Source organism: Myiozetetes cayanensis, unplaced genomic scaffold (genome assembly GCF_022539395.1).
Source record: "Myiozetetes cayanensis isolate MyiCay16 unplaced genomic scaffold, myiCay2020 scf1, whole genome shotgun sequence".
Taxonomy (NCBI): Eukaryota; Metazoa; Chordata; class Aves; order Passeriformes; family Tyrannidae; genus Myiozetetes; species Myiozetetes cayanensis.
In genome coordinates this window covers 95,824,524-95,835,609 of record NW_026086604.1, presented here as the reverse complement: position 1 = coordinate 95,835,609, position 11,086 = coordinate 95,824,524, and the positions used below count along the sequence as shown (strand labels likewise).

General features: G+C 35.6%; 1 protein-coding gene across 2 annotated transcripts in view; it reads right to left on the bottom strand.

Annotated features, from left to right (window-relative positions):
* Window positions 1–275: 275 nt before the first annotated feature.
* The window catches only part of NFX1 (nuclear transcription factor, X-box binding 1), a 63,336-nt gene continuing 52,525 nt past the window's right edge, over window positions 276–11,086 (bottom strand). For both annotated transcript variants that reach the window (XM_050310700.1, XM_050310690.1), the window contains exons 23-24: window positions 5,425–5,526; window positions 276–4,224 (exon numbers count right to left, since the gene is read on the bottom strand). In XM_050310700.1, coding sequence (XP_050166657.1) covers window positions 4,149–4,224; window positions 5,425–5,526 — 178 coding nt within the window. In that variant the 3' untranslated portion in view covers window positions 276–4,148. The remainder of the gene's footprint in view (window positions 4,225–5,424; window positions 5,527–11,086) is intronic.

The window sequence follows — 11,086 nt, the reverse complement described above, 5'->3', positions numbered from 1 at the left end:
TGGCCTGGTATAAAACTTTCCAGAGGGGGCAAGTTCAAATTATTTCAAACTTCTAATTTTCAGACTGCTTGCTTTTTGAGTCTTCTTGCCACTTATTGAACTCTGATGATAAAGTTTTTACATCATCCTTCCACCTCCATTTATCATTCTGTGTTTGTTACACCTAATGAGCAAAGGGGCTTTAAAGTTACATTAGTACCCACTTCCCCCCCAACCTCCTTTACAGTCACAATTACAACTGAATGATGGACAAACAACAATGAAGGGACCATCAGTTAAAATCATACATTTTATTGCCAAGTAGCATTTAGGCTGACATAATAAAGAGTTTTTCAGATAACCAAAATGTACATTTCTATTTAAAATCATTTCTCCTGTACTTCTGAATTCCAAGAAGATAGCACAATCTCCATTTCCTGGGGAGCCCTCTTTACTTGCTTCATTCTCCATACAGCACACATTTAAAAACCACTTCAAATCCAAGAAATCATACTTTTATTTCAAAATTTGAGGAAAAGGACTCCCCAATTTTCCATTTAAAGTCTTTACTGTTTCTCTGTGATGTCTCAGTGTTCCAACTCTGGAATACCAAGACAAAGTTTGCAAACAACTCCAAAGCACTGAACTTTCAATTTAGATTTATTTTAGGTTTATAAAGAAAGTAATTTTATATCAGTAACTTGAAAAAATCCAGTAAAATATAAATCTATCAACAAATAAGTGTTGTAAAACAATTTTACTTTGCTCATTTAGTTATGAGGCAGATACTGTACAAAACTGCCACAGAAACAGTGGTATTGAAGTCTACTTATACATCTTATACAATTTTAAGTTAAACCCATGCACTGAATATTCAGAGCACTTTAAACATGTTAAACAACACAGATAGGCAATAGCAGAGCCCAAATGCCATAGCATCTGCCTATTTTATACACAATTTTAAAAGCACTTCATGAAGTTGCATGAATTCCAACTGACATCACAGAACTTATTTCAAAAGATGTTTATTGCAAAGTACTTTTTTGAAATAAATTTACGGGGAACAATATTATTCTTAGGGCTCTGGAAAATTACTAGCATATCAAAGCTGAAGTCATAGTTCCAGTAATGTCAATAGGATTTTTGCCACTGACTTCATTGATGCACTTCTTTTATCCACTCATTTTTCTATTAGATAAAAGGTGTAAAGGCCAGCTCAGATTTACAAAATAGCTATTTGGAAAATATTTCCATGAGGCACACGTGCAATATTAAGGATGAGTTATCACATATATCAAAGCGACATCCTTTATTACTATTCCATATGAAAGTCACCAATACATTGCAGCAAAAGCAAACAAAAACAGAGAGGACAGCACCACTGTTAACCTTTGCTGAATTCCTTGAGGCTAATGTAACTGTTCTGGGGAGAAAAATATCAATACTTTTCTTTTTGGTATTACTTTCATGGGTAAAAGGTATAGTATTGTGGTTTTAACCAAGTTATTAAAATGCATTAAAAGAAAGATTTGGCACATGTGACACATTGCTTAATAACTACAGGTATGCTCCAACAGCCATGATTTAGAGACGTGTGACATATGGATCTATAAAAATCTTTTAACATTCATGTAGTTAAGAGGTTAGTGATGGAAGGATGACTTCTCAGTATTAAAAGATTCAGTAATAATTCTTGAGAAGCTAAAGACTACCTCTGTTTTCTTATTACAAGCAGTGGCAGATACTTGATTGCTGAAGTGCATCTCAACAAGGTTCACATTTTTTTCTTAAAGCCATAATCTGATGAGAATTCCGAAAAGCAGAGCTAAAAATAATGCTATGAAAACCTTTTAAGTTTTAAATTTCAAATCAGAGGTGTAAATGTGATGTTTTGACTATATTCATGTGAAACTGTGAAAAGTTAGAAGGCTTCAGCTTTATTCTATTTATTATAAACTAAATCACCTTGGTTTTCTGTAATGTTGGGTCTATATGTGTTCCAGTGTATATGCATCTAACTCAGTTCACTGGAAATGTGTACCAGCTCCTGTCCAGAACCCTACCTTTGCAGTATAACTATGTACATTCTCCCTAAAGGTCTTACTAGCTTGAAATCCTTGCTGTATTAACTCAGTGCTATAGCTCTGAGTTTCAAAATCAGAAATAACCTTCATTTGGTCACACTGAGCTGGCACATGTCTGCAAGCTTTTCATACATATACTCACTCCTTACAATGAAGGGATTGAAGAAATACGTTCCTGGAAAGATGCAGAGTAACTTATTCTTCAGCTGACCTTACCAAGGCATTACACCTTGTAGAATCAAACCGTAATTTGCTTAAGAAATTAGTGGCAATATAAGCTGTATTGATTCATTTTTCATTTCTGTTCACAAAGTATTAGACAAAAATACATAAACCCAATTTAAATCACTACATATAAATTAGAAGCCTGAACACTCCTGAGGGTACCTGTTCTACCTGAAGCACTTCAAAAAGTTTAAGACTGCATTTTTAAAAATGTGAAACAACAAACTCCTACAAAAATAAATGATAATAGCATGCATTTTAATTTTCAAAACGTTTGGGGGACAGATACGGTCTATGAATTTGCTGCTCGTTCTTTCATGTTTCATGAGCTGTTCAATTGGAATGTAGCCACAGAATGCTTTCTAGTTAAGGCTCAGGGTCATATGATAACTCTAAGTGAATCTAAGCATGCATAACTGCCTTCCATTTTCTTGGCAACAAATCTCACACTACAACATGCTGGCTGAAAATTAAATCAACAGATGACCAAGTCACCTGCTAGATCTGTTTCTTCTTCATGCTAAGGCCCTTTTAGCAGCAGCCTCTGATGCAGTGCAGTGGACTCACCTCTAGTGCTAATTATAGCAACCACAAGGATCAAGAAAAAGAGTGCATCAGTGTCAGAGTTCCTAAAGTTATTAATATAAAAACCCTTCTCCTCAAGAGAACAGATATAACTCAAATTCAGAGCTGTACCACCTCTTCCAATCAGACCTACAATCTCCTCTCCCAGAGAGCTACTCATCTATCTTAAATCAAGATCTGGAAACAATTCACCATCTATAAGACCACTCTGGTCTCTTTCAGTGTTTAAACTGTCATCCCATTTTGTTGATGGCATTTCCATAAAACAAAGATCTTCCACTGTCAAACAGTTTAGGCAGATGGTCTTATAAATTTTACAAATATTATTCCAAATTCATAACATACTTAAACCAAACCTCACACATTCATCTTAAGCTTGCACAGTACAGAAAAAAATGTAAGCCCCAATAAAACCATGCACAGAACACCAAAATACATATAAAGTCTGATTTTTGATTTTGTTCAAGGTCTTGAACAAAGATGATGTTATTAAGTACTACTAAACCAAGTTATAGTAGTAATCTTGTGTTGTAGGGTTGGGTTTGTTGTTGTTTGGCTTGGGTTTTTTCCTTTGTTTTTGCCTGTTTGGTTTTTTTTCTGTTTTAACACATCAAATTTGAGATAAAGTAAAGTAACTTGTAATCCCCACCTGCCCCAAATGCTGGTTCTTCAGATACTACAGAAAGTCTGCGCTCTTAATAGGCATTTATCTATATATTCATACTTAAGTTTTATATTTCCTTCCATGTAAAAGAGTAACTCAAATTCCTAAATTTATCCCATTAACACAAAAGTGGATTAATAAAACATGAAAATACTTTGAAAATTTTCTGACCAGTATTTTTATCACAGATTATTTCTGGTCTATTTTAAATTTGTGTATGATCTGTCAAAATAAATCATAGTGATTTATTGTTGTTCTTAATATCTCAAAAATACATTTGATTACCACCAGTTCTCTTGCTTTGAAGGCATCAACGAAAATATACATCATTCTGACAGCACATTAGATTAAAAATTGCAACAAACCCAGGTTTAAAAAGCTATACTACTATTAGATATTATGCACTCACGTAAACTGTTAAAATGCATAACTTTTTAAACTATCACAATCTATCTAACTGTAGATGTTAAATCATGAATATGCTGAACAACTGATCATTTGACAGATAATCAAAAAGCACCTCACACAATAACTTAGTATCTTCACCTTTAAACTTCTGTATCATAATCAACATGATTCTGATACATCTGAATGATTATACATCAATCACTTCAGTCCTGGACATCAAAGTAGTCAATTACTGGCTCTTCTTTTAATGGTTTGGATAAGCCAATATTTCCACTACTCCTGAAATTATAAGAATATTAGATGTTACTCACATGCATGAAAAACAAGATACAAAGTAAACTGAAATCACAAACTCACATAGTGTCTCAGTGTGCACATGTATACTGCTTTGGTAAATGGCATGCACTTCTAAATTATGTTTCAACAGAAGTACCTTAACGCTCCAGAAAGCCTTTGTTGACTGATTTTTGGAAAAAACATACTTTATTAAATTAATGTACATCAATATGTCTGAATTGCTAAATTTGTTTCAAGGTTTTACCAGAAAATATAATTTACAATAATTTTGTAATATTTATTACAAAAATTATACTGTACTGAAGATTAAATGTTCAAAATGCCTTTTTAAAAGAAACAGCAAAAGAAATACTGTTAAAGTGAGCTGATGATCACATGTGCTTGCTTTTAAAAGCAAGAGTAACAAAAAATACATGGGTAATACCAAATCCAAACACTGTAGAAATTTTTTCAGTAAGACAGTATGAGATCTTCCAAAAGATTTTTTAGAATTAAGCACTCTAAAGAAATTTCACTTCTAGTAATTACAATACATGCCTAAAGCCCTTTATTTAATTTTGCCACATGACTTCTTTACGTGAATTAGGGCCACTGAAGACAGCAATCCCACAGAAGTGGAAATGAAAATAATTACAGGTATCTGAAGATGGCAGGTCATATGAAGCAAAGACTGTTCTATTAAGACTATTCAACAGGAAGCCTTATATATCCCACCTTCAGTAGTTTTCACTATCTGATAAAAATGGTAGTTTACCTTCAACCAACTGTGTAGTCACATCTACACAACAAAAATACATTTACTACGTGTCCAAATAAACCGTGCCAGTAAGACATTACTCTTGTATAGAGAATGGTTAAAGTTAAAAAAAAAAAATTCTCAACTCTCCAAAATGGCACTCTCTTCCCAACTATCTAATATTTATTATAAAATAATTTTAAAACTCCATAATATTTGTTTTATCACTATCTCTGTATCACATAGCCAATCCTACATTTTCTTCTCTTTTCATTTCAGGCTTACTTCTGTGAAAAGAATATCTTAGTGCTTGCTGAAAGCTCCAGAGCGTTGTGTGGATTAGGAAAAAAAAATACACAGGGCATATAAAGCTGAAGCTCAGGAACCTGTTCCTCAGGTAATTCAGCACAAAACTGAAAAACACTGTTTTGAAATGAATTCCTTACCTATCTGTTTGTTTGTAATGAGGAATAGGAGGTGGAGGCCTGCTCTGCATTTCTTTATCTAGCACAGAAGTTAAGGTATTGCTTGGACAAATGGATTTCCCTCTAAAGAAATAAAAGAAAGGTTATTTAATTCAATAGGAAATTATATTCATTAAGAAGTTGGGAAAGAGTAATATTTGTAAGCAGCAGTTTTGCTGTCAGAGTTCATACCTGTATACTTAAATAATTTATTCAAATATTTAACTTTCCAACCATGGAGACTAACAGTGCACAAAGTACATTTTCATTACCAAGAAGAAGATATCCAGTACTCTAAATGTCCCTTCACAGAATCACAGAATATGCTGAGTTGGAAGGGACCTACAAGGATCCAACTCTTAGCCCTGCACAGGACCATCCCCAGGAGTCATAGCATGTGCCTGAGATTATTGCCCAAATGCTTCTTGAATGCTGTCAGGCTTGGTGCTGTGACCCCTTCCCTGAGGAGCCTGTTCCAGTGCCCAACCACCCTCTGGGTGAAGAAACTTTTTCTAATATCTAACCTTAACCTCCCCTGGCACAACCCTCGAGTCCTGTCACTGGTCACCAAAGAGAAGAGATCAGTGTCTGCCCCTCCTCTTCCTCTCACAAGATGCAGAAGCAGCTTACTAGATCTGAGCACTGGTACTCAGACTCCTTTTCTGCATATGAAGTGTACAACTCCTTTCTCCTATGAAATGCACAAAATGATCAACTATTAAAATATCAAAAATGCAGTACTTAAACTCTAGGGCAACATATATCTGTTCTTTCAGAGAAAAAGATAAAAAATCAGAAGGAACAACTTAAAAGCTTAACTCAGCATCACGAGACCACAGTTCACTAAATCTTCACAACATGTTATCTAATGTTTGGAAGCACCTTCTCAGACTCTGGCAGTAAGTCATGTAAAAACCTGTTGATCACTGCAAAGCCCTGCTAAGCAGCACTCTCCCAGGAACAGTGCAGCAACACTGCCTCTTCCTTGTCAGCTAGTCCAGGTGAACCAGATCTGAGAAAAAACATTCTGCATTAGAGAGGGGAAAGAAAAAAATCAGATCTTTCTATCCTCCACACTAGTTACAATCTATTATGATTGTGATTGCCACCAAACAATGAAGCATCCAGTTTGTGCTTGTCCCGTCTGCAGTGCAAGGGTCACTGTAAGGCTATGGTTGCAGGGCAGTATTTTCTCCAGTATAGGAGGACAGTGTACTTTACCAGTTATATGCTTTAGACATATACTGGCTGTGAATCACGGTCAGCTTCAGTTGGCAGTTTGTGCCAAAGGCTGAACTCGCTGGAGAGAGAGAAAGGATATTAAAAAAATCTGAAAACAAACAACCCCCAACACCCAGGAAAAAAAAGTAGTCCTAGGAAGATTGTTCCAAAAAGGCATTTCATTTAGAAAAACCCAAATAATTACCAAACACACTATATCTCTATTAGGTTGTGGAGATGTCTTAAAATTTCCTCTAAATTCATGAGAGACTTTCAAGAGTAAACTTGCTTTATTTGACTGTTACAATTTACTGCAAGACTGAAAGAGCTTCCACTATCAGCACCTTTCCCAGTCACAGTTTCTTCTTCATCTTTTCTGGGGGCAGATAAGCTGAATAAATCAAAAATCCTAAACTTTGTAAAGCTCCATTTCTTATACTTTTGCATTTTCCTCTAAACTCGTGCTACTGATATTTTCAGACCAAACTACTTCTTGGTACACTAAACTGAACTGCTTTCCTATTTCTATCAGAATGGTTTATATTGGGTATTAGGAAAAACTTCTTCCCCAAAAGAGTTGCCAAGCACTGGAACATGGTGCCCGGGGAAGTGGTTGAGTCACCATCCCTGGAAGTGTTTAGATGTGTAGGCATGGTGTTTAGGGACATGGTCTAGTAGTAGACTTGGTAGTACAATTGACTCAACGATCTTAAAGGTCTTTTCCCAACCTCAATGATTCTGTGATTCTGTGTCAAGCATTAAATAATGTTTCCTCCTTATTTACTTCATTAATGCACTTTTAAATAAACTCCTCCAGACCATGAAATTCTTTGTGTTTACTAATTACATTACATTCTTACTAATTACATTAGTAATTACATTACATTCTTACTCAATGAATTCCTACAAGATGAACAGGAGGACAAAGGTAGATGGAAGAATATATTGCTGTCTTCTTTCATTTTTATAAACTGTGATGTGCAAAAACATGGAAAGCAAATTGCCTGGCAGTAAATAAGCAAAAAAAAGAAAGGCTAGAAAGCCCTTCTCCAAGGTGTCTGTCCTTACTCTAAAACATCAGATTAAACCTCACTTGTATAGTAAAAAAAAAAAGAAAATAAGTGAGAGCTCTGGAATGCAGGAAAACAGAACACTTGGAAGAATACATGTGCACTAATTTTTACAATTAGCTATAAAAAAAAAACTTACTGAAAAAAAGAGGATGTTCCTGCATTTCAAGAAAGTAAATCATGAGCTTTGCTCTAAAGTTAAGTTTTCCCAGAATGCAGAAGATTAATATAATAAACCTTTAAGAATTAGGAGGGATCAAAGCCTTGTGGACAGTTAGAGATGAGCATGGAAACAAATTTGCTTTGGTCACATCAAGGCCTAAACCTGTTTTAGCTTTGACAAAATTTAGCATCCCTCCAATAAAAAGCAGAAGAGATACACAACAGACTGTTTATCCAGGAAATGACAGAGGTTTTAGAGACAAAGATCCATCAACTCACACTCCAGAAAAATGTATACCACTTCCTGTATACCTTGGTGACACATGGGACAAAATTAGACTTGACTACAATTTCCCTAAAATTCTGTGAACTGATTGGTTTAAAAAAAAAAAAAAAAAAGATTAAACAGTCATCCACATTTAGCTCATGTGGAAAAAACCCAAACAACTGAATTCAATTAAAGAGATGTACAATGGGGAAAAAGCCACTTTGTCTAATTAATTACCATAAATAAGAAAGAAAGCAGACTCTTCCTAACCTGCCATGGCTATCTAGCATCAGTTGTAACAGAACAGTGGATATGAAACCAATAGGGTCTGCAAGTACTTTGGACATTTTGATATGAAAGTTGCCATTCTTCATTTTCTTAAACTATTCTCAAGTAAGGAAAAAAACCAACTGCCTGCCTCAAGCAACAAAATTGAGATGAAAAATTTTTAACAGCAGTACAGGGAAAGTAATAACATAAACTATCCATTGATTTTAAGGCACTGCTAGTGCTGACAGGATGGCCTGTTGTATAAAACTGAATTGTGGAAATCAGGATTAAATTTATCTTCTCCTTCAAGACTGCAAGTTTAATTTTCATAACTACAGGATGGATCAGCACTGATCTGTTTTGGTACGAACTACTACAAAATTCTTTGCCACTAATCTGTCCAGACTTACTCCATGTAGTCTTGCAATATTGATCCATCAGTTTTCAGACAGAGCAGATTTTTGTGAAAAATGTCTCCAAAAATTGATACAGTTTGGGTGGAATAATGAAGCAAACGGCTCTCAAATGTCACTGTGGCAGGATGTGGCTTTCTCAGTGAGAACCATATGGGACCCTGCCACCTTATTGAAAAGTCCCTTTTGTATCTGTATCTTCCTGGAAAGAACAGGAAAAGGATGGGTCTTACAGGGATGACTGCTCTCAAAAACACTTCCAGGATGTCTCAAGTCCATACAAGCTGCTTAAACAGTGGTCACTACATAACAACAAGCAGACACTCCTTTAACAGGCTCTGTAATCAGAGCTATTTGGAGAAAGAGGACATTCATATGAGTAAAAGACTTCAAAAAACCACTGACAAGAACAGTGCAACAAATGTGTGTGCTTGGAGAGGAAAGCTTTACGCTTTTCACCATAGTAGTCTGGACATTACCTCTAAACCAAGTTCAGAGAGAATGTGGTATTTCAATGGCTAAAAAGATGGAGACTGCAAAGATGACCAAGAGGGAATTACAGAGAAGGGCACTTGCAAGGATTCACTAGGGGTCTTACACTTCAAATGACACCAAAACTGTAATTCAGATCAAGCTTAATTATCAATACTGGGAATAATATTCTCCATGGTTACACATGGGCAATACTGTACATCAGTGATTCTAATGCAGTGATTCTAAAGGTGATGGAGGCAGGGCCTGAGGGCAAAGCAGGTTTTATGGCATTTGCTCCTAGATATCCAGAAGAGGAAGAAGCCTGATTAGAAGAAGCTTTCTAAGCACCAAGGAGACCTTCTCACTCCTCTGCCCTACCTGTATGGTGATGTTACCATTTCAGTGCCACAATGGGGGAGTGTGAAGAGGAGGAATGGTCTTTTAGCCTGATTTATTTTGCATTATTTATACGTGAAGGAACTCATGATAGAAATCCACAGAGAATGCTGAGAACAGAATGAAACATGACTTTCCAGTGATTACTAGCTCCTGGAATTGGAGAAGCTGTTGTGAAATACTCAAGAATATCAGCATGGAACTTGGGCCTACCACTTGTCTGAGGCTACAATGTTTTTTGTCTAGAAGAAGTGGCAAATAAAAAGACAATTGAAAAGAAGCTTCGGATGAATCCACTGCATGAAGAAATATTGCTATGCAGATGGAGAATATTCTTAGTAGACCACCAAGTGTCTTTTAAGAGTAGCAGTGATGAAACAGAAGCATGTACATTCTGTGCAGTATGCTATTCCCTGAACAACACAAGGCAAGGAGCAAGAGTGTAAACTCTTCTAAAACCATAGACGAGGGCTTCCCGTTCTCAAGATGCAGGATATGCCTTTGCTTTTAAAGGATAGTCATCTGTCCTGCTCCTTTTTCTGGCATTTTATCCTCTTCATTATTTTCTACACCCATTTATTTATTTTTCTTAGGTAAGTTCTTTCAAGTATGATCTCTTTTCTCATCTTCTGTACTTGAAACAAAAAGTATCTTACATTGTAAAATCAAAGTGATGCTCCATCTCTCTTGGAAGAAATCAAGATTGTAGCTAAGCTACCAACGAATGAACAAGTTCGGGAACAGTTCATGGCACTCTAGTAGCACAGAGGGTGACAGGTTTCTTATGACTACAGTTAAAAACAACTGGTTGTCAAAGAATCACAATCTGACAGTGCTAAACTAAATATGCTGTTGAGTGAGGAGCAGAATCAACAAAGTCCTGACACTGGAAACCGTCCCATACTACGTCTCCAGTACAATCACCTTGCTTTCCCCCTATATTTCCTTCCTTTTCTTTTCTAACATGAACTGCCTTCCATGAGTCTTCTCCAAATATTTCCATTTTTGCTTAAAAATCTCTTCAATTTGCAGTAATTCCAGCTCCCTCTTTGTCCATTAACTAGCGGTAGCATACTCTGTGGTAGGTTCAGACAGATGGAGAATTAATATGTTACAATAACCAGATTTTATCAAAGGTGATGTAAATTTTATGTATGATTTCTCAACCCATCAATTAGTTTTTATAAAACGTTTTTACATATTTTCTTCGATACGTCTATCAAATTTAGCTGATGACAAAAAGTTACTACAAAGGAGAACGGAAAACCTGGCAAAATATTTTCTTAGCTTTATTACTTCTAATTGTGTTTTTTTCTCTGAAGATATAATTGAGTAGTAGAAATAGAAGCCCATTAAACTATCAATTCAAA